The sequence below is a fragment of the Colius striatus genome, chromosome 4 (genome assembly GCF_028858725.1).
Source record: "Colius striatus isolate bColStr4 chromosome 4, bColStr4.1.hap1, whole genome shotgun sequence".
Classification (NCBI taxonomy): Eukaryota; Metazoa; Chordata; class Aves; order Coliiformes; family Coliidae; genus Colius; species Colius striatus.
In genome coordinates, this window is record NC_084762.1 from 76,903,594 (window position 1) to 76,928,822 (window position 25,229).

General features: G+C 34.7%; 1 protein-coding gene across 27 annotated transcripts in view; it reads left to right on the forward strand.

Annotated features, from left to right (window-relative positions):
- Positions 1-25,229, forward strand: part of RIMS2 (regulating synaptic membrane exocytosis 2) — a 466,103-nt gene that overhangs the window by 260,339 nt on the left and 180,535 nt on the right. For 21 of the 27 annotated variants that reach the window (XM_061995371.1, XM_061995382.1, XM_061995378.1 and 18 more), the window contains 4 exons: positions 206-318; positions 13,012-13,142; positions 16,106-16,277; positions 16,817-16,970. In XM_061995371.1, the coding sequence (XP_061851355.1) occupies positions 206-318; positions 13,012-13,142; positions 16,106-16,277; positions 16,817-16,970 (570 nt within the window). Of the gene's footprint in view, positions 1-205; positions 319-5,329; positions 5,378-13,011; positions 13,143-16,105; positions 16,278-16,816; positions 16,971-25,229 lie in introns of all 27 variants that reach the window. The other 6 variants (XM_061995367.1, XM_061995374.1, XM_061995366.1 and 3 more) reach the window with 1 other exon arrangement.

A 25,229-nucleotide genomic window follows, 5' to 3' on the forward strand; every position in this document is an offset into this window, starting at 1 on the left:
AAAATCTTTTGACTGCATCTGATCACCAAAAGATTGAGTACCATTGTTTGGTAATTTTGAATAGATCAAAAAAGTGATATTTATCACAACTTTATTGTATGCTTGGTTATATCTCTACAACTTTTCTTTCTGAAGTTATTTAAAGAATGTTGTGAAAAATGCACAAGTACTACTATAAATAAAATATTTTTATTTATAATTACAGGTTCTAGTTCATTTGAATCTCAAAAAATGGACCGACCTTCTATTTCAGTGACTTCTCCTATGAGTCCTGGCATGTTAAGGGATGTTCCACAGTTCTTGTCTGGACAACTTTCAGTATGTAAACATTTAATTGGTTTTACTGTTGTGCTTTTACAGCCTATACAACTTTCTCACTGGAGAGTGCAAGCTACTTCTAACTAAATTTTCTTGTTAAACTAGCTAAATTTTTCAGTTATTGCTATACCGTGTAGGCAGGGTCATGTTTTCACAAAGAAATTCCATTTTGTTAGCTTTAGGAGATGTTGTATTTGTTGAATTAGATAGTTTGAATTTATCTACCAAGACAGAATGGTAGAGTCACATTTTCAGAAAGATCTAATCTTCACCTCCAGTAACGTTTGTTCTATTGAGTATATACACTTTTTCATCTGTAACACTTAAAGGTACAGTTGGTAGATTTTATTACCTGTGTGTGCTTGGACATTAATATTTCTTACGCACTAACATTCAGATATACTTTTCCCCAAATCTCACTTTGATTGGTGTATTCTTTGTACTAGTGTTACTCACTTTTGTTCTTCACTCTCACTGACAACAAGGTTAATTACATGAATGTTTTCTTTAAAAGGGTAATCTTTTGTGCTAAACTGAAGAGCTTGGGTTTTTTACACCTTTCTGTGTCGTTTACAACTCCAAAGTGTGATTTTTCAAAAGTGCTCAGTTGTGACCTGGTACAGATTGAAAAGGGAAGGAAAACGGAATGGACACAGTGCAGTTTGAAAATTTTACATTCATATTTTTTCCAAGTTGTTTATGTTGACATAAAGAATGTGCCATAAAAATAATGAATAAAATCTAAACAGACAGATTATAGGTCACACAGAAATGGTTTATGGTATTGATAGAGAGAAAGAAATATTTTTCTGTTGGCCCCATTTGCAATGCATGTGTACATTTGTTTTGCTCATCAGACCAGCCATATAATTTTTACTTTTCTGTAACTATTGTACTTAACTACTTTGGAAGACTCAATCATTTAGACAAAGGGAAAACTAAAATTCTTGATTGTAGAGAGCAGAATGCTTTGCACAAAATACAATGGCAGGGAAACATGAACATGAACTGTTAAAACACATAGAGATTTCTAAAAGCCAATTTTGTTCTACAGGACAGCAAAAATTGTTGACAGTGAAAACAGGGAGGAAAGAAATATTTTTCTGACTAAATATCATGAAAAATTAGGCTGTCAAAAAATTCAAGAAATTCAAGATCCAGAGTTAGCTGCTCAGATATCAAAAGCACAGATGTTGCAGGATGATGACACACAAAACTGACTTAATTTTCTCAGTTTCAGAAACAAAACTTATTAATTTATTTAATTTATTAGTAAAGTCAGTAAGTCTGTTGTTTTTCTGTTTTTGTAGTATATTGCAGTTTGAGGTGCATAAGAATAATATCAGGAAATTTGGAGGTATATTCTAATTTACTGGGAAGAACAGAATTCATAAGAATTTATATCCCAGAATGGCATTTAAATTCAGTGTTTAACTGATTTTTTTTTTAAAAAGTTGGAAATAGAAGTTTTCACGTTAATTGTGGTAAGGACCCAACTGCTGCATTTGGCTCAAGGCTTTTGGAGGCTAGGAATAAGTCTTACTTTGTGAGGAAGAATGACTGTTACAATGTCTGAAGACAGTGTGGATAGATAGCAACATGGTGTCTAAGTGGGCATATAGAAATGTGTAGATTAAAATATATTTTTTAGAAAAAGATGGCATGGCTTCAAGAGAATGGAATTATTCTATAAGAATATTTCTTCTAAAACAGTAAATAATGGTATTTACTGTATTTTTTCTCATGTATTTTAAGTTAGCTTTGAGAAATCCCAATATTTTTACTTTTCAAATTTGGGAGTTTATAGCTCTTGAAGGTAGTGCAATCAATAGTTCTTTTGGTTCAAAGTTTTGGTTTTTCATTTTATAACTTAAAAAATTTCGCAACTTTGGAAGAGTTACTGTAAAATAAACCCCCTTTGTTTTGGGCTTTAGAAAACGTGAAGTAATGGAGAGAAAACAGAAAATATCAAGTTATAAAAAATGTTTATTGGAACAGTAAAAAATGGATGAGCTTCACTGTTTTTGGTTTTCCATGTTTCTAATCAGATAGCCCTTTTCTAACTGAAAAGATGACACAACACTTATTCCAAATAGCTGAGTGAGATGGAAATGAAAGGAAATACTAAATTCTGAATGTAATTAGGAATGTGCTCTTTACGGTGAGAACCTAAGCAGGAGAATAACTTCAGAGACCTGGCAGTAGATGAGGATGCAATGCTGTTCTTTGTGGAAGTGACAAGTCAGTTGTTATTTTGCGTGATGGTTCCTGAATTCAGACAGGTGTAATGAATCTAGGGGGAACAAGTGGTAGGCAAAGTTTTGACAGTATTTTCTTTATTTTCTATAATTTTGGACAATACTCTGTAATCTTCATGGGCCATTGCTAGTGCAGTGTGGTTAATAGGCTGTGAAATACAAGAGTTGTTGGCAGAAGTGGAGTTACCTACAATTTGAGTGAAGATCTGAAGTGTTTGGATAAATACTTGCATATATTAATTCTTTATCAGATGGTCCTTCAGATCTTTCAAGAGTTTTTACATTAATAGTATTTTAGACTGTGTTTCTTTATACTTAGTATGGTTTATCTCCAGTGATGCACCTCTGTTATTCAAGGATGTCTTTCTTTGTTCAGTCTTCCACGTTTTTCTCTGTGTTGGCATTGGTCACATAACTAAGAAATATTCTTTGCATTCTTAATTATTCTGCTCAGATACATATATAATTGAACAAATGATATGTAGCTAGAGTAAACTATTATTTGTTATAATTTATTAAGGTATATAAATAATTTATCTGTATTCTGTGTAGTTTATTTTATGTCATTTTTAATCCATTTTCTTTTTTCAGGGAAGTATCAGATTGTTATTGCAACTGTTGTTTTATTATTATTTGCTTCTTCTGGTTCCCATTTCTGTGTTTTTTCTCTGATTTGTTTTTTCTTTAATATCATTTGGAAAAAAAAATCAATGTGTGTTGGTGCTCTTCACTTCATTACTACATTCTGGCTACTTTTTCAATACTGCATGGAAACTGTAACCTGAAGTGCTTTTGCAATAGTTATATCTGCAGACTAATAATATGGCTAGAAAATTGTGTAAATGGATGCAGATATAAAATAAAAATATTTAATTTTTGTACTGGTGGAAATTCTAATAGAAAAGGGATGTCATTTATGAAAATAATCTATTTCCTTACACAATTGAACCACAGAACCACTTAAATAGATTTTTCTATACATATTGAATTTCTAAAGCAATTAAAAGACAAGTATATTAATTATATTTGTAATATCTGTAGCATGTTATAAAGCAGATACTGTTCATTGTGAAGGACTTGACATTACCCTCCCAGTATACTGACATATCAAGTACAAGACATGCTCCACTTCCCCTTTTTACATATTCCTTTTTTGTTCTGTTTGGCTCTTTCCTTTCTATCTGTATACAATTAAATTGCTGTTTCTCTGGTGTTGAAATATGGAAAGTTCTAGGTAGTTCACACAATGAGCTTTTTCCCTTCCATTTTCAAAGGCACAATATGTTAGATGAGGGTCCTTGGTGCATGATGAGAGTTGTTGTATCCTCTTTAGGATTGTGATATTCTGGAATATCTGTATTTCTCTTACAATACCAGAAGCAAGCTGAAGATCAATTCTTACTGTACGTGAGTAGGTCACATTCTGGAACTCATGCATTAGGCTAGGCAGTACTGCCTGTGCACAGCACAGGACAGTGTGCAGGTGCTACGCCTTGCAGAGCACATCAGACAAACCTATGACAGAGACTACCAATTTTTCTTGTATATCCTCTTGCTTATATGTGAGAACACATTACTTCACACGTTTTATGGAACAGATTCCTCCAGCATTTGTGTGTGCCAAGCAGGCAAGGAGAGTGGCAAAAACATCATCCCACTGCCTATCTCCATACTTTGGGTACATTTCTTACGGAAGTGAATATTCAATAGTAGTTTCTTTCCATCACTTTGAAATAGACCTATAATCTCAGGAAAACCGAGCAGGGAAGTAAAAGGAGATTAAAATCTGTCTCTGAGGTATAAACATGTGCTCCTGTTGCTGTCCATTCCCAATACTCAGTACCCTCTATGTGCCACTCCATTAGCTGTTGCCCTAAGCTGAAGATGGAGAGTTGTTGGCTGGAGTTTGCAGCTAGTTCAGAATCTTAGAAGTGCTGCCTTTACTGGTGTAGTCTTGATGTAGCCACTTGGAAGCTAAAAGGCTGTATGTGGTCTGAAGGGTTACATCGCAAAAATAAGAGTTATAAATGCATTTGTGAGCACAATGCAACTATTAATTTATCTATATGTTCTAGATCCTGTTTCATGCAAAGGCTTTCTGTATATACCATATGTCATTTCTGTCATGATTGCTAGAGAATTGAAATACACTGATTGTATCTTCCTCCGTGTAACGCTAATATCAGATACCAGTAACTTTATTTTTTAACAAATATTTAGGAGGGTTTTTATAGAAATGGCTCTTAAAGTTGCAGAAGAAAAGAAAACCTTTTACTTTACTAAAAAGCAACCAAAGTTGTCAGTGTGTGAAATGGGCTTATTTCTGTCTCTGAATATACCTCTACAGTCTTCCTGAAAGAGATGATCAAGCTGAAATATGTTTCCTACCCCACTTTTAAATCACAGGTTGCTGACCTTCTTTTGTTAATGTTATTTCTAAATCTATTGTAAATGTTATCTGTAGACCTACAAAGCGAAATTCTTGCTCCTGGCAAATCAGTGGCAAAATTCCTGCTGACTTCCCTAAGGCAAGAATTTCCATCACATGGTTTTATATGATTTGATAAGAGATTTTCAGATTTAATTTATGCATTGCATTAAAATACTTCGTGTTAGATAAATATGTCATTGGTGTAAAACTGTGTTTAAAGTAATAGTTGTGTGTCTTTGTTTTTACTTTTGGTCTTTTAGTTTCCAGCGTGTTGTCCTTTTTGGTTTTGTTTTATTGCTTTTTCTTTAATTTTGCTTACCAGAGCCAAAGCCTTAGTAGAAGAACAACGCCTTTTGTTCCTAGGGTTCAGGTAAAGACTTCGTCTGCCTGACAGAAACTAAAGTTGTGGTTTTTTTCTTTTGTTTGTTATGGAAAATGCATAGTAGGAAAATGTTACGTTATAGCCCGTTTTCCCATATTTTTAGCGTGTTGCTTTAAACCATATTAACAAGTTTCATGTCATCTTGTGAGCAGCTTGTAAAATTTTGCATGGAGGTTAAAAGATTAAAATTTAAAGAGACAACTAGTTTTTTTGGGGTTGTTTTTTTCTGTTTAAACAATATTAAACACGTACAGGTTTCAATAGTGATGACGGCAATGCATCCCACATAAAAAATGTGTGTACAGTTTAAGGAATATATCATTTTGTGCTTGAGGTCATTATATAAATATGAATGTCTCTTTAAATCATTCATTGTCATTACTTAGCACATCCTTATTTTGCATTTTCCAAGTAATAGTAGCGCCTTGAGTGGAAGATAGGCAAAAAATTTGTACCTTGTTTAAAGAAACAAATTTATTGCGTATTAAACTTGGTTCTTGCATTTTAAAAATATGTCAAAATAATCAAAACTATTTTTAAATTAAAAAATATTTCTCCTATTGTGTTACTGAATTTATTTAGCTTCAGTATTCTGTTTAGGTACAAATTGTTTGCCTTTTTTCATTAGGAAACTCCTAAGGTACTGTAGTTAATGCAAAAGTAGGTTTTACTAATGTTACAATGCTTATCTTGCTTTTCTGCATGTTTTTCAGTTTTTTTAAAATAGAATATTATCTGCTTTTTTTACTAAATATCCTTATGGAGATGTTAATCTTTTGTATGAGAGCTGTATAAACGTTTCTTTTGTTTGATCAATTATTCAAAGAAAGATGTAAAGGATAATATACATGATTAGAATGAGATGACTAAATTTCATATTGAAAAAATAGATATTTATGAAGGAATTATAAATTAGACTGTAGGAAACGGTTTAGTTTTGAATCGTATTTTAAAAAATACTTTTTTTTCTACAACATGTTGTTTCACAGAAGTAGTCCTTTCACCTGCTTAAATGGAAATTCAAAATTAAAAAATCTAAGAAAAACAAAGAGATTAGAAGAATAAGGTCTGGATGGTATTGTTTTAGGTCAACATAGTATTATTTACTATTGATATAAACTGTCATTGAATTAAAAATTTAAAACATCCTATACCAAGAATAAGAAAATTGGATTCTGTTCATGTTAATGAAATCAAAGAGGGTAGAAATTCAATCACAAGTTACTAAGTAGTTCTTAAAGTAAATATTGTATATGACATAAGTTGTTTTAAAATATTTTTTCTTTTTAGAAATATGCAAAATAAATTGATTGTTCAATGTACAAAGGAAATACTGTAAACCAGAAGTAACGTGTGGCAGTTCCTTGTTTTAATCACGTTATGTAAAATAAATGGACATAAAAGTTGTGAATTCTACTGAGACTGCTATCTTCTAGTGAAAAAAAAAATGATCAAATGATGTGACAGTCATTTAAGAAAATAACGCAAATGTAATGATTGACAGCAAGAGGTGAAAGTGTATAAGAATTACTCTCTTACCTCTGATTGGATAATTTTTGATATTGTAGAATTGTCTTTAGCCCCAATTCTGTAAAAATGACAAAATGTCGATGGATTCATTCTGGACTTTTCCAACAGTTTTTTTTTGCAGAGCTTAGTAACAGTGAAAGCTAAAGATAATATTTGTGATAGAGTTCTTGAAGAACTGATACTTAAGACCTTAGCAACATCTTTACAACTTAAATGAAACAAAATGTCCCCCATCTGCCCACTTCTAGTAGGAAGCGTAGATAGTTTAAAATGGATTAATTTGTTGTTACAATGCAGGCTGCAGAGAGAAACAGAAATTCTCCATTATTCTTTAAAAAAGGGTATTCGAAAAAAGCAGCAGTACAGAACTCTGATTACTTTTTGGCATGAGAAATTAGCTTACTCAAGGCTCAGACCTATTGTTTATGGTTGTCAAGAAGTATACATTACAGTGTGGTCTGTTATATAGCTGTGTCTGTAGAATTAACTACAAGAATGAGCATTTCCAAACATACTGTTTATACCTATTTGTTTCATTACTCTCAACAGGAAATGCATATCTTTATTCCTACTTGCATCTTCTTTACTTGTTAGTCTGAAACGGATTCTGGTGATAAATGTCCCAGATTCTGGCACAAGTTCCTCTTCCACACTTCTCTCCATGTCATTCTGTTCATTTTCTAGCTCTTGTATTGCTAGATGATTAAAACCCTATCAGTACTACTTTATTAGGAAGAAAAACACTCAATTTCTTTTTTTTTCCCTTACCATACACCTTTCTGAGATTTTACTAATTCTACAGCACTTGCAAAAGTGTGTATTTATTACCTGAACTTTTTGATTCAGTTTCACATACCAGAAATTTTCTAACTTAGGGTGATGCAGTGTGATAATTTTGCAGGGAGCCAACTATCTGTTCCTAAATTTGTATTTTACATATAGCATCTCTTGTTCACTGGATGGAATCTCCTTTTGAGCCAGAGTTGTCATGAAACCACTGGGTTTTTTTCTAACTCCAAAAATTTCAAACATCTTTTTGCGTTAATACAAAGCAACACTATATTTGATCATGTACAGTAATATATTTATGAATCTCTTTATCATCACTGAAAACAAGAGGAAGCCACTAAAAAAAAATTTTAAAAGAAATCCAGGACAGCCTAAATACCTGCACAATTTTCTGACCTTCATATTCTAGAAGCTCTTCAATTTGGTGACCTTTTCTTGTATTTTTTTCCCAACATATCAAATAGCATCTGAAGCAGACAGCAATAATTATTTGGTTTAGCAACCTTCAGTAGTCAAGATTTGTAAGAGTGAGGCTTAACAACATCCAAAGCTCAACTCAGATATGTTGAAGACTTTACCACCTCAGGGCAATTTTTGCACCTACATAAGTTTAAATACAGATAAAATGATTGTTGTAAGCATTCTTTAAAAGCAACTAAGATTTTCTTGGGTTTTTAACAGGAGATCTTCCTGGTGTATATCTTGCTTCATAATAGAGACAAGAAAGAAAAGTAGGGTCTCAGTTTCAAAATACTATGCTAAACAGCTATGTAGGTGACATGAAAAATTGTAAAAAAACACCAGAAGAACAAAAATAGCTGGCCGTCTATCTCCCAAATCCAGTGATGTCTGAGTAGACTGAGTAGGTAGAAATCAAACTGCAGGGCAGGTGGTCTCTCCTAGTGCCACAGCTGGTTTTTTTTTTTCTTTTCATGAGATTTGTGAAGTAACCCTTATATATCAAAGAAATAAAGTGCAGCGTAGAATTAAAAATGTCAAATATGCTCTGATTTTAAATCTAAAGTTATCACTTAGGATATGATGTGGCTGTATGAGCTGTGCACAAACCTATGTTAGAATTGCATAGTTAAGCAAACAGTCAAGAATTCATAAGATAGGAATATAGGAAATAGCAATAATATTATCTAGATTTTCTCAACTGATTTTCTTCATGTATATGTATTAGGGTATGGGTACTAATTACATGATTACTTCTTTTCTAGAACTCTGATTTCAATCAGTGCTCTGAATAAAATTTCTAGTTGAGATATAAAACAAAAAGGATGAAATCTAGTAAACTGAATTTATGTCCTTAATTTATATAACTTAGCTTATGATAGATTCAAATAAATCCAAGGTACCTTAGGGATGAATTTGGACGTGAACAGTTGAAGGAAAGAACTAAGTACATTAGTATCTGCAGTGAGTGATCCAGCCCAATTAAAAGACACCTATCCCCTTTAACTCTGTTTGACACTTAGACTTCTCCGGAGGGTGAGAAGATTCTCCAGAGTGAGAAGCCTTCTGAGGCTGAAGAAGATCAAATATGAATTCTGAATAATTGCGTCCTCACTTCTCAGAATGCAACACAAGCAGTCACAATTCATATCATGTTCTATGTGTAGCAGGCTCATTCCAGAAGCAAGACATCTATGCTTTAAACCCTCTTTAGACTGAAGAGATTGAACCTGTCTTTCAGAAAAATCCCTTTATCATCAAGCTATTGCACATTCCTTTCTTCTCCAGAGTATGAAGCCTCATCTGAGACAGTGTGTCTGGGAATATAACTGTGTGGTGGTAGCAAAGAAAGCTTAATTTTAGTGTAGCAGATTCCAGACCTGCTACTTAGCATGCATATTTATCTTGTATTAGACCATTACTGGTTTAAAAAAAAAAGGAAAGGAAACCTACAAAGCTAGGAGCAGACCCTCATCTCTGTTGCCCCTTCATGACTACCTTCACCTTTCACTTGACTGCAGAATTGTTCCCTGTACTCTGCATGGCAGGTATTGTTATCTAAGAAGCCTGCCTCGAGGAGTGCAGCAGATGCATCACTTTATGGATAACATACCATCCCATGATTTCAGGACATATTGAATTTAGATGCCTATTTTACTTCAATGTAGGTTATAATGGAAGTTTAGTCAAGAATTTGATGCACCTCTGCCTAGGGAAGGAGTCTAAGGAAGGTATATGAGCATTTATGTGGCAAATAAGATTCCAGGACTTCAGGACTAAGTGGAAAGATCTTTAGAAAGCATTCACTTTCTAAGTGAATTTTAGGTACCTCCATCTTAAATTATCTAGATATACAAAGTCCTATTCAAGAAGTTTTTAACCGGTGTTAGCCTCCACTTTAGCATGAGCCAGCATGATTTTGCTGTGGTGTGTTTTATGTGTTGTGATCTTAACGTTCCCTTTCCTTCATTTAGATCAGGATTACATTGTTGTACTTTCATAGATGTTCCAAGCTTTTAAAAGTGCCATTCCAGCATGTCTAAAAACTTCTGAATGGAGAGTTTGTAGATTCTGCTCTATTAGTCAACTTCTTAAGCCTTTCAGTGCTGAGCATCATATCTATACATTCTTTCACCCCGTGGATTGAATGATTCAATGGTCTTCATTTTTTATGTTAGGAATCTTTTTTGCCTACAACTCACCAAATCCTTAAAGGAAAAAAAAGAATATCCTCATAAACTTTGCTGTTTGTACTGTCCCATTTTTATTTCATAACATAAAATATATTTAAGCATTCTATTATGAACTGAGAAAATATGATCAGAGTGTGGATCAATGAGGTTCTTTCTAGGCATAATTCACACCTCAGACTTCAATTCCAACACTTTACCTAGCACTACAAATCAGGCTTCAGGGTCTCATGCCAGAAAATGACGAAAATGCAATGTGTAAATGACTTTTTATATTGTCATAGTTTTGTGTGGAGGCATTTCTGGTACTGGGGCTGTAAAGATGGCTCCTGTAAGAAGCTGCCCAAAATTCTCCCCAGCTCTGAGTCTCTCATCATCCTCTCTTTTTGCTTTTTGTTCTGTTCTGTTTCTCATAGGTAGTAGAATAAACTTTCCTTACTTTTCTCTCTAAGTACTGGAGTCTGCCCTTGTCTCAATCCACAACATCCTTGGTTATCTTTTTTCCTCCCATCCTGATGGAGCCTCTGCCATCCTAACGAGGGTGGGGGTGGATGGGAGTTGCTGAGTGAGAGACTGTCATGATGCTTCATTGCTGACTGGGCAAAACCATGACAGATATGTTTTAAGGGATCCACCTCTAAACATGTAAGAGTTCTGTGAAAGGGGAGGGAGTGGAATTCAGTCCTCTTAGACTGCACTTGACTGTCTTAAATGGCTGTCCTTTCCTTGTGATAGAAAAGATTCTTGTAGGAAAATACCATACCATCTGAATATTAACATAATACTTATGCACAGGAGAGTCAGAATTAGATCAATCCTATTCCCAGCCTCATTTTCTGTGTTCAGTATGTTAGTCTATCTCGTTGTGTCTCATTTTCATTTCCAATTTCCTGCTTTCACTTCTTGTCAGATTTTCTTTCATTCCAGTCTCTCTGTGCATCATATTTTGCACCAGTTAAAGAATGACTGGTGCTTTTGTCACATCATTCTATTTCTTTCATTCAGTCTGGTTTTGCCTCTCTGTTCTTCTATGGTCCCTGACATAAGTGCCTCTATTCTTCCAGTGTTTCACCAAGAAGCATTCTATATCCTTCACCTTTTACTTTCCCAGTAATTCTAAAGTAGTTTATGATTTGTCCCTTCTTCCTTCTTTTAACCCCATGAGAATGCAATCCCATCCTCCTTCCATGACAAGTTCCCTTGTTTTGCAGGAAAGTAGGAACAGTATCTAGAACTCTCTTAAAACTGACATATTAGGGATAAATTCTCTCAGAATTTTCTGTTTTAGAAGACACAGAGCTGTTGAACTGTTGATACCAAAAACCTGTAAAGTCGGTGGTAGGGCCAACAACATGACAATAGAGGACGGGTATCCTACCATTTTAATATCCATTCAGATATCCTGGTTGTTGGTACAGGAATTTCAAAATCCAAAGTAACGGAGGAAGTAGTAGATTCCCACCATGAATCGAGTTGTCGTGTCTTAGTGTAATCTCACTGAAGTATTAGAAATGAAAGGCAGTTATATCAGCCCCTTGCTGTTGGGTCAAAAGTGAGAATTGCATCAAAACCTTTCTTTAAGTGTCTGAAATGACAAACATGAGGAGCTATAACACCAGACAGAGACTTTGTCTCTGAAATTATCTTCACAGAAAATACATTTTTCCCTGGTTTACTTAGCTATGATATATTCATGCTTCAGTGTGCATTGCTTGGTTAGATGTAGAGTTGGCCATTATACTCTTTGATTCTCTTAAGTTCAGGCAGGGTCAATGTTTCCTTTAAATGTCCTAGTTTGTCCTCTATCTTAGGGAAACTCCCCATGAAGAGAGCCTCCTGTCAGCTGTAGTAATGATATTGTATTGCTACCACCGTATAATGACTCCCAGGCTGTTTGGAAAGCTTTGTTTTGTCCTAACTGCACCATTTCCCCTTTCCACAGTGATTGCTCTAAAGTAGATATGCCCTCTTCTCAAATAATATATTTCCAGCTGTAGAATTCAAACTGACATAGCTAAATATTAGCTTCTAATAACTGTAGTAAAAAAGAATAGCAGACTATGTCTAAACCTGATTAATAATAATTTCTACAGATGATTAATAGTAGTTTTGGCCTTATGGTTGCTGAGTTGGACTGTGAAGAAGGTTGGACTACTCAGTCTCCCTCTTATAATTTCTGGAGGGCTTATATGACTTCAGCATGAGTCTCTGCATCTTCAAAAAAAACTAGAGCTTTGAAGTATTTATGGTCTTATCCCATAGCCTTTCCAGCACAACAGGAAGTGAAAAATTAATTAGTTCATTGTGAATAAACTCCTTACAAGTGTACCTATATGAATACCATGCATCAATAATGCAAGTAATACAATATCACTGTCAAGAGAGAGTGATTCTAACCAGGGCACCTTTTGAAAAACAATTAACATGAAAGAATGTTCTTACTGTGTAGGGTTTTTAAAAAACAATATCTCCTGGTACATACTGAAGCTATTATAGTATTATTTTTACGCTTTGTTATAAATACAAAGTAAACATGGTATTTTTTGTTTAAATAACCACTATAAATAGAATCTTTTGAGAAAAAAATAATTTTAAGGATAAAGATGTTATTTTGTTGTAGAAATGAGTTGACTAATTAATATTTTCTCATTACAGATAAAACTGTGGTATGACAAGGTTGGTCATCAGTTAATAGTGACAATATTGGGAGCAAAGGATCTTCCTTCAAGGGAAGATGGGAGGCCAAGGAATCCTTATGTTAAAATTTACTTTCTTCCAGACAGAAGGTAGGGTTAACACAAAGACAAGGAACATTTGAGTAAGAATTAGCCTGATACTTGGATGACACACAGAGCTGAGTCTACTGGTCAATACATATAAGTGAATATTTTACAGTTTGGAGTTTCTTTATTGGATATGCTATGTAACAGCAATATGTCTTTGAAGACTAAACACAAACTCATTTTTACTTTATATTTTATTAGCTACTGAATAGAAAAAGAAAGGTAATCACATGCCATTGCATGGAGATATTACTTGCAAATAATGTTCTTAGTGTTTTATGATGCCCTCATTTCCTATGACTGTTATTGTCTAGTGCAAAGAAAATGCTACAAAGTTAGATTCACAGTTTCCTAGACTGATCAGTCCAGCAGCTTGATTTACCTCATCTTATGCACAAAAAAGTAGGAACAGGTTTGGCATTTGAAAGCTGAATGGGATTCAGTTGAGATTTCCAGATGCACCTTGAAAACTTCCCCTAAAACACATGACTGGACTGTTATTATATAAGCATTTAGAGAAAATGAAACTGCGGTAGAGGACCTGAGTAGCTCCTTTATTTTTTTTTTAGTTCCTGATTTCCTGCCATTTCAACTTAGGTGGTGGGAAGAACAATGAAGGGGATAATGTGTTCCCCAGCTGATTTTTTAAATGATATTTCCTCAAATTGTGTCAGTAGGGGATAATGTTCAGCTTTATTTTGCAGTGTATCAACTGAATAATTCAAAGATTTAACCTGACTCAGTATATAAAAGTTTGATTGTTGAATGTGTAGAATAGGATGTAACATTACAGTTTATATTTTTACATTCTTTGCTTTTCCTAGTAGCTAAACTGGGAAGATGTTAACTATCTCAGTGATCTCCAGTACCAATTGACTTCAACAGGAACTAAAACTAATCAGTATGTTGGAAGACACTGCTTTTCCGCTTTCATTGTATACCATATGTTGACAATAACATTTTCTGTGACTGCATAATTTGCTGTATCACTCATGACAAAAAGTTTTGGGATAGATTGTTGTAGGCTTGCCAGTACTTGAACTGATGGACTAGAGTCTTTGTTTATTCAAATTGCTGTAGTGCATTTGAAGATGCTGAAGCTGTCCTAAAGTGAGAATCAGGTCTGCTTAAATTATCTTATGTGCTTTTTCAAGCCAAATAAAGCTACCAAAAATGCCTGTGTTCAGAATGCGTTCCAATGTTAGTTGCAGTAAGTAAAGATAAGTAGAAGGAAAATATTTAACGCAAAAAGTTGTAGAACATTAAATTCTATAGTGCTATATTGGTGTTTCCCATTTATGTGAAAGATTCAGAACTTTAAAAAAAAAAATCTGTCTTTTCTACTGCTTATAAAAGAATCAGCTGTTTGTCTTACTGAATTGTTTGGTGGGGTTTTTTTTGTTTGTTTTCCTGATATGCAAAAGTTAAGTCAGCTACAACTTCTTTCTGTATAGCAGAAGGAAACATGCTGGAGGTGAAATACACTTAAATAAGTCAAGTATTTAATTAGGTGAAGATACAGAACTCACTCTGATTAAACAAATTGCAATGGAAAAGCTTGTCCAATGTAACTTATTTCAGTTCTCAAGGGTAAACAAATATTTAGTGTAATAGAAATAATTACATTATTTGTTTTAACATTGTGTCTAAAAATGTTATTTTTTAGTTAATATTTTGATTCAGCTGCTAAGTAACAGTTCTGAAATATAAGAACCATATTACAGTTGCAAGCATTAGCAAATGGACAGTATCTATATTTTCATATTTAAAATAAATCTACATAAATTATCACTCCAGTTGTATTGTGCAGAAGTCAGCAGGTTTAAAATTAAGCATTGTTATGTCAGTATTCTCAGAAGAAGGAGCGTGGGTGTCTTCCAGCAACACTTGTTCCCATCATAAAGTATTAAGCCTTTCAGGCAGACAAGGGATAATGGGATGAAGCTGGAACACAAAAAGTTCCACTTAAATATAAGAAAAAACTATTTCACCGTGAGGGTGAGGGAGCAGTGGAACAGGCTGCCCAGAGGGGTTGTGGAGTTTCCTTCTTTGGAGGTCTTCAAGACCTGCCTGGACATGTTCTTATGTGACCTGATCTGGGTGGACCTGCTTCTGCAAGGGGATTGGACTAGATGATCTCTAAAAGTCCCTTCCAAACCCTACCATTCTATGATTCTATGATATATTCTGCAAAATATTGGAGCCAGAGCTGGAAGTCCCATGGTAGCCTCTCATTGAGACCTCATTGGGATCTGAAACATAAGGACAACTTTTTAGTGGAGATCCATATTCAGCCTGTGTGGTTTCTTGGTATGACCCAAAGTATTTTGGGAGCTGTTTCGAGAATGCTGTTCTTTACAGTGTTGTTGGAAAAAGATATGAAACTCATTCTCAAGACTTCTGTTTTTCCAGCTGTGGAGCACTTAGGAGAAACTCATAGAGAAGGTCTAGCACAGGCCACAGCTCCCTGACCTTTCTTTCATGTTATCCAACTGTCCCCTCCTGCGCTGCAGTTTGAGTCAGCCACTGTAGGACTGGAACTTTGAGTGAACTGGCTGGCTCATTTATTTGAAATACAGTTTTTTGCCGTTCCCAGTGTTGTCTGCATCCATGTTCTACTGTCAGACTGTGCCTCCTGGAAATCCCATTTATGGAAGTATATTTTGCTTTATGAAATGCTGTTTCCAAAAAAACCACATTCAAACATTTCTGGTTTTCAGTGAACTTCTTAAATTTGGAATTGGCACATGAACTGGAAATGTCCTGATTTTAGTTTTGAATATGAAATTATGAACTATCTTCAATATACATGCTGAACTTTATCATAAAAGACTAATTCTTACATAGATTGTATGCTCATAATACTACAAAATGTACTTCTTATTTAAGATTTCCTACTTTCCATGATATAATTATGGCAATTTAATGACCTTCTGAACATTTATAATGTTAATATTTTTTTGCAGTGATAAAAATAAAAGAAGAACAAAAACAGTAAAGAAAACATTGGAACCCAAATGGAATCAGACATTCATTTACTCTCCAGTTCATCGGAGAGAGTTTAGAGAACGAATGTTAGAAATTACTCTTTGGGACCAAGCACGAGTTCGAGAGGAAGAAAGTGAATTTTTAGGAGAGGTATAAAATTATTGGTAGTTACTAAAGAAATATAACATTTACTTATATATTGATGTCTAGATATAGTATTTTTTAAAAAAATATTAAATATAGCAAAGCAAAACTGTTTTAAATTATTGCATTTGTCCTTATTTCTCTTAGTAGTAAATAAATAGCACGCTCACTCTTACTACATAGTACTTACATGAGATTCTTCCTGTGTTTGTTCTGTTTTAGTAACAGCATTCACCCGTTTTCTCATTTTCTTTTAGAATTGCTTTTTAAAATATGTATTATTCAGAGGTGTATTTTACCAAAATGTAGGACCATTGCTGACTAACTTGTTACAAGACTTTTGAATGCTGTAAAGCTTGTAATAAATTATTGAAGGTTTTGTAAATGTTTTTTGGCATATTTAGTGTTCTAGAAGGCACAGAAACTCCTTTCGTATTAAATGCAAGATTTTTATAGAACCTCAGACAAAGTCCTTAACAACAAGAAAATAATAGATTAACATTTATGAATATACCTATTTTAAAATATTCTGTTTTCTTTTTTAGATTCTTATTGAGTTAGAGACTGCATTACTAGATGATGAACCTCATTGGTACAAACTTCAAACGCATGATGTCTCCTCATTGCCATTACCCCATCCCTCACCATATTTGCCACGCAGACAACTCCATGGTGAAAGTCCCACACGGAGGTTACAAAGTAGGTTGCTAGTTTTACATGCTGTGTATAGTTCATTGGAATTAATGTGTAAAGAAGCTGACATATTTTTTATGTGTCCATTTGTAACTGTTATGAGATAGGTCATTTTATGATTACTGATGAGGGTCTGACATGCTACAAGTGGTAATATTGAACACTGCAATACACTAGTATTTTCTTGAAAGACTACCTAGTTCAGATCCTGAACTTGGGCAAATAAACATTCTCTTTTACAGTGTGCTGTTTTTATCTTAAAGGCCTCTCTTCATTATTTTATTATTTAAACAAAAGTGAATCTGCAGGACCTTTTCTTTAGCTCATATTTCTTAAAGTGGTCAGTATATAACATTGACAGTAGCTAAACTAATATGATTGCCTGTTGCCTTGTTTTGGTGCTACTTTATGCTTATCTACATTCACAAACGGAATTTCTCTTAAAATTCTATTTTCTAGAATTTGGTATGCTTGATCCACAGTAGTTTGATATTATTGGTATATATTTTAAAAATTGAATATAAACAATAAGAAAATAAAAATAGTTACATAAGACAGTAAGGAGTGGAGCATTAAGGTATTTCCTTAATACTTCATTATTTCTCTAGTTTAACTGTTTGGTACTGTCAGCGATTTAATGTTCTTGCTCACTGAAGTGACTTTATAAAATATCAGTAGATGCTGATACAAAAAAATCTTCTAAACCTCAGCAAACCAAAAAAAAGATTTCTAAGAATTCTTTGTGGTTTTTTGAGTCTTTGTATGTGAGAGCGTGTGTGCATGTTACACACAATCTCACAGAAACATTTGCATGTGTATCCACACAAACAAGCTTGGATATTTCATACGTTCTATGTGGATTCTCTAGTAAATAATACTTTGTTTGAAGTATTTCAAATAGTTGACCATTTTTGTGCCTGTGCACTGGGTGATGAGAAGGATTAAAATGCTCCATATCATAATATCCTGAGATAGATGCATTAACAGAAATTTATAGTACACAGCCTTCTAGATCTAAGATTATACTTATACACAAAAGGAGGAAAGAAATTATATTTCACAGGTAAGGGGTTCTGTTTCAATTCAGTCTTCTTCTGTCTTCTCAACTATCATGACTGTTTAAGTAAAGTTTAAAAATTTTTTTCCTTCTATATTTTCATTTATCTTGTAGCACACCTTAGGAAGTCTAATTTTTCTGTGTTTGCATTACTTTCATAGACCAGCTGGACATTTCAGTATCTGCTTATATGTGAAGTCAGTGAAATTCTGGTTTTGAGGAAATATTCAGTTCTGCAAACAAACCTATTTTTTTATAGCAATTCCTGTCTATGAAATAAATAACTGCCTTAAAGAACAAATAAAACAGTAACTGCAACTTTATTTTGAAAAAAACTGTAGTAATACTTGTCTAAAGTTCTGTTCAATTATACTGACTCAAAATTTGAAAGTCGGTAAGTTATTTTCCATATTAATGCTACTACTAATACTGTGATCAACTGGACAATCTTATGTGGCCATCTGGAAATGTTGAGGAAAGCACTAACCAAAACTTCTGGTTTGGTGAAAAACTAAGGTTTGGTGTTGAAGTGTTGTTTTTAATGCAAGTGATTTAGCCTGACTGTTCCCAAAGCAGTGCTTTAACATCTTGAGATTCTAAAAACTTCATCCAAGTAAATAGCATCAGACGTTCACTGTGATTGCTGGAGAATTCAAAAACTCTTACAATAAATTATTTCATTTGCATTTCTACCAAGATCAAAATGCCGTAAAGATGGATTTTCTCTGGTCTGCTGGGAATATCTGCACTTCTTGAATCCTTGTGTGGCGTAAATAATTTTCAGTTTAAAGAGATAGTTTCATATGTACAGAACAAGGTCTCTTGGAATTAGAAGCCTTCCTTTTTGGAAAGGCATCCAAGTGGAAATTTAGCATCTGGTCAGAGTTCTGCAAAAGTAGCAGAATCCCTTTAGCAATATTTTTTAATATTTAATATATAAATTAATATTTATTTAATGGTGTCACACTTCTGAAATGGAAATAAAAGTATTTTTTAGTGTCCAGAGAAGTGGAGGAATACTCTATTTGAGGGTAACCAGAAGTCTATAGATTAAGGCCATAAGCAGTGCAATGTAAATTTGCCAAGCCTGAAACAGGTGTTGCACCAGATGGCCTCCAAAATGCCCTTCTCAACCTAAACATCATTACCAGGGGACTGGTGAAGGGCATGCAGCACATCTTATAACTGTTTGGCTTCACTAAGTAATGTATTTATAATATATAAATAACATATAGAAGTCTTGTCCTTTTTTTTGGAGGTTTCAAAAGAATATTAAGTTGAAAATATCTTAGTTTCTTGTGTCTGCAACCGTTTTTGTGTCCTTCAATAATAACTCTTGTATATGATGAAACAGAAGATGTTACCCAGTGGCAAATTGCAACAATGTGAAAAAAAATTGTCAGAACGAAGATAAGACATGTCTAGTGACTTTGTCTATCTTTTTGAAAGGACATCTTAGAACACCTATGGTGACTCTCACACAGTAGTCTGATTCAGTTTCTGGGGCTTCAAAATCTGAGCAGTTAAGTCCTCCCACCTTTTGTTCAGCTATGTGATGCTTCTATGTATAGAACTAGTGGGTACAATATGAAGTACTTCGTTGCATGTCCCCAAAAATTGTTAGGATGAGAAATAACAAGGGAGAGACTTTGAATTGCAAGGTTGGTTGCTTGTATAAATACACATCTAAGCTTTCTCACCTTCACGATTTCCAAGTAACTATAAATACAGATATTTGAAGACAATATTAAAATGTTACTCTCTAAAGGTGGTTTAAAAGAACCACCTACACTTAAACTTACTTCTACTCTCTTTTTAATATAATGGAATTGTAGCATTCCTGAAGAAGATTCCTGACTGTCAGCCCTGAAGATTGAACTTCTACATTTACAGATGGTAGCAAAGTGTGAGCTCCCCACAGAGACTCATACGTCATTTTTTTAAAGAATCAGCTTTCAGGGCCAGTAGCTTAGTTTCAACATACATTTATCTCTCAATATTTTTCTGTGGGCATTATATTGTGGCACAGGCTGATCTAAGCCCACTATCCTCCTTCTCTTGCCCAGTCCTCTAATCCATACAATCCATTAACTTCCTAGTTATGATGGATCTTTACCATGCTTTTTCCCAAGTATTTTTGAAAGACGTCTACTTAGAAATAGGAACTAATATAGAACAAAGGATTATGATTTACCAGGACTTTCAGCTAATTATATTTCACATTTTCATAAACCAACCAATTTTTATACAATGAGTATACTTCAAGCTTTTTCATATGTAAAAATATGGGGTAAAGAATAGGTCTACGTTACTTACTGTGCTGATTTTTTTCAAGCAGATTTTTTAAGCGGCTTAATTTTCTTTAACATTTGATGCAAAATTAGCCATATATTATGAATTCAGCATTAACTAGAATTAAAGACAAATTCAGATTCCTCTTATATTGCCTTTGAACAGAAATTGTAAACAGAAAATTTAAAAAAAATAACCTTTAAACTTATTTTTTTTTTCAAAAAAACCCAAACTTAAGATTCCTGTTGTTGGTTTGGCCACAGAATTATTCTTCTATCTCACATTAGGTAAGAGGCTTACTACGGAACACACTGAAAATTGAACAGTGTTTGGATGTTATGTTAACGGTTGTTAGGATCAATGGAATGGAAAGTTGTGTTAGTATTACTATTGATTGAGAATTGATACAGAAATCAAGCAGGGTTTATACCATGGGATTGCAAATGAAAAATTACTTCCTCTCCATGTAGCTCAGAATACAGAAATAATGGACTGCAAATTGAATCTGAGATATTCTTACTCGATCCACTATAGTTATATCTGTGAAAGGTGTGCATTTGTACAGTCTGAGCTGGGACTGTTTAGTTGATAAGGTATACTGGGTTATTCTGTATTTTTGCAAACAACAATTGCTTTTAGTTTTCTATTGACGCTGAAGTTGTTTTAGAAGGAGATTTTGGTTTACTTCAAGTATTAATTTATTACTTAAACTCAGGATTAAGAAATTGCTGACAGTAGTTTTGTAAATAAATAGACTGAAGTAGCTCTCTTTTGAAGGGAATTTGACTTTCATTAGTTTTAGAATGAAAATCGTTGATGACTCCATTCACTGAGTTTCATGATTCTTAAGGCATATTAAAAAAAAAAAAATCACCTGGAGGGAGAGAAATTACAGTAATGAGTATTTAAAGTGTGGGGATAAAAATGAGGTATAGTTAAGTTCTACAAAGAAACCCCTACAGTGTGGAAAAACCTATATGTAAGATTTCTCAGTTTTATTTACTCATTCAGATGGGAATAAAAAATTCTATAAAACATAAGCAGTATTTTGAATCACATTAAAAAAATACCACTTTTTGACAGCTTTGTAAATTTTCCTGAGTCAGACTGTATTTTCTGGGACAAGTCTGAGACTTTAACGTGCTACAGATTAGTACAACTGACTAGAAAAAAAACATATTGATAGACTGAATTCTAAAAAACCATAACATTGCTCATTAGCTTTTGGAAAATGTTTTTTACATGGACTTATTGCTGAACACTGATTTGGGTTTTTTTGAAAATTCTGTGGCTGTACCATCAAATTAAAGATGAATTGAATGTTGGAACTGTTAATCCAAGACCTCTCTGCATTAGTTAAATGTGAAAATTTTTAGGTCTGTGTTTTAGAACACTGAGACACACTTGACAGTACCAATATCATTCCAGTTTAATAATAATAAGTAATTATAATGTGTCTGAAACTTTACCTTGTGAAATCTGAGCCTCTGCATTTCAAACCTTGGTCTTCCAGTGAAAGATATTGATTTCCTTACAACTCTATGGAGTCTCATTTTACTGCAGTCAGGATCTTGCAGTCTCAGCAATTTTCTTTGAGTTTGTTGAAAGTATGGTAAGTCAGTATGATACTTATAAGGCAATGTCACTGAATCTTACTTGACGGAATTATCATAACGCTGTTCGCTAGTAGGTGAGTTGTACTTAATATAAGCATGCATCAGGGACTTTTAAAAAAAATTATAATATGGAGCATTTTATGGTGAGTGGCACAGACTATGTATATTATATTCTTAGAAGAATTTTATCTGACAGAGAAAGAATAACACTTTTTCTCTTTGATGCTTTTTCCTTAATTTTTCGTTCTTTTATAGAGCACATGCCTTAAGCATATTATCTTTGTTTGCATGCATTGATGTTTTGTTCATATAATACGGATACAAATAAAAATATTGTAGTTATTATACACCAATGACTTATTTATTATATTTAACATACATCTATGGTTTATTAAATACTTTATTAAAAGGTATTTAACATGATACAGGGGTGTTTGAAAAGATCTCAAACCATTAAAATATTTTTTATTTTTCCTAATAAAAGAAAATTATTAGAGATATTAATTCAGTGCTGTTTGAAAATATTGTAATTAAACTACAAAAATACTTAAAATTCTGTTTTGAATAAATTTAAGGGAATTTTATTAAACATAACATTGCTGCTCTGGTTACTTCATAGAACCATGTAATTAGACTACTCTTCTTCATGAAATGATGAGAGAAAAGCAGTTTTTTTTGTTGACATAGCTTAGAGGATAGGGTACACTAATCTTACTAGGCAGTCAATAAATAGCAAGTCAGGTGACCTTTAGAAAGAGCTCAAATTACATAAGTTCATACCGTTGCTTACCTTTTATGACTAAAGGTTTTGTGCATTTTTGAAAAAATTATTGAAGCATAATAGCAGAATAAACTGTGATATAACAGTGTGATGATTCTGATGAAGTTTTCAGATTGGTTTCTTACCATTTTGACTTTTTCCTTTCTGTGATGTAATCACACAGAAACAAACATGGTTCCCATAGTCCTCACTTCAATTATAATTGAACTATTTTTATATTCTTATGCTCTTCAAGAAGCTCTACTCTTTTACAGATCTTTCCAGAATTTAGATTCAGTATCACAGAAACACAAAATGGTAGGGGTTAGAAGGAACCTTTAGAGAACATCTAGTCCAACCCTGCTGCAGTAGCAGGTCCACCTAGATCAGGTTGCATAGGAACATGTCCAGGCAAGTCTTGAAGACCTCCAAGGAAGGAGACTCCACAACCCCTCTGGGCAGCCTGTTCCACTGCTCCCTCACCCTCACAGTGAAATAGTTTTTCCTTATATTAAAATGGAACTTTTTGTTTTCCAATTTTTTTCCATTACCCCTTGTCCTGTCACTGGATACAAGAGAAAAGTGATGCCCCAACCTCCTGACATCCACCATTCAGATATTAGCAAATATGAATGAGATCCCCCCCACAGTCTCCTTCTCTAAAGTACCACAGTTCCTGCAGCTTTTCCTCCTAAGAAAGATGCTCCGATCATAGACTCTTAGAACAGAAGGGGTTGGAAGGGACTTCTAGGCTTTATCTAGTCCAACCTGCTGCTAAAGCAGGTTCATCTCCATTGGATTGCACAAGAACATGTCCAGGATGGTTTTGAAAGCCTCCAGAGAAGAAAACCCCACAATCTCTCTTGGCAGCCTGTTCCAATGTTCCATCTTCCTCACAGGAAAGAAGTTTTTCCTTATGTTTAAGTGGAACCATTTGTGTTCCAGCCTATGTCCATTATCTCTTCTCCTGTTGCTGAACATTACAGAAGAAAAGAGTTGGCCTATCCTATTGACATCTCCCCTTTAAGTACTTCTGAGTGTTTATGAGGTTTCCCCTCAGTCTTCTCCTGGCTAAAGAGTCCTGAGTCTTACAGCCTTTCCTCCTAAGAAAGATGTTCCAGTCCCCTGATCATCAGCCTTCTGCTGGGCTGTCTCTAGAAGTTCCCCGTCTCTCTTGGGCTGCCAAGCCCAGAACCAGACACAGGACTCCAGATGAGGCCTCACTGGGGCAGGGTAGAGGGGGAGGATAACCTCCCTCAACCTGCTGGCCATACTCTTCTGAATAAACCCCACTATGCCATTGGCCTTCTTGGCCACGAGAGCACATTGCTGGTTTATGATTAGTTTATTATCAGCCAGGACTCCCAGTTCTCTTTCTGCAGAGCTGCTCTCCAGCAGGTCAACTCTCAGCCTGTACTGGTGGGGGTTGTTCCTCTCAAGGTGCAGGTTCCCTTGTTGAATCTCATGAAGTTCCTCTCTGCCCAACTCTCAACCTGGTCAAGATCTCGCTGAATGGCAACACGGCCTTCTGTTGAATCAGCCAGTCCTCCCAGTTTGGTGTCATCAGTGAACTTGTTGAGGGTACACTCTGTTCCTTTATCTAGGTTGTTGGTGTAGATGTTGAATGAATCTGGCCCCAGTATTGATCCCTGTGGAACTCTACTGGCCACAGGACTCCAACTCCACTTGGAGTTGTTGATCACTACACTGGGCTATGTCATTCAGCCAGCTCTCAATTCACCTCAGCATCCACTCATCCAACCCACAATACCTGAGCATTCAAATGAGGATGTTAAATGCCTTGCTGAAGTCAGAGTAGACAACATCCACTGCTTTCCCCTCATATAGCCAGCCATTCATGCCATTGTAGAAGGCTATCAGGTTGGTCAAGCAGGATTTCCCCTTATTGAATCCATGTTGAGTCCCTCCAATAACAATCTTTTCCTTTGTATGTTCAGTGATGACATTCAGGATGAGTTGTTCCATCACCTTTCCATGGATGGAGGTGAGGCTGACCGGTCTGTAGTTTCCTGGGTCGTCCTTCCTGCCCTTTTTGAAGACTGCAGTGACATTGGCCTTTCTCCAGTCCTCAGGCACCTCATCTTGTTTGTTTACAAAACAAGGAAAACAAGAAGGGCTTATTTTCCTTTATATCCCTTGCCATATTTAATTCCAAAAGGGCTTTATCCTTCCTTATTTCATCCCTGCATACTCTGGCAACATTCTTATACTCTTCCCAAGTGACCAGGCCCTTTTCCACCTTTCATAGAATTCTTTCTTTCCCTTGAGTTATTCCAGTAGCTCCTTGTTCATCCATATAGGCCTCTTACTTCCTTTTCCTGATTTTCTACTTGTGGGGATTCACTGATCTTGGACTTGGAGGAAGTGACGCCTGAAGACTGACCAGCTTTCTTGGGCACTCCTACTACCTAGAATCCTATCCCATGAGATTCCTCCAAACAGGTCTTTGGAAAAGCCAAAGTCAGCTCTTGTGAAGTCCAGGGTTGCAATCCTACTTGATCCTTCTTTCATGCAGGAAG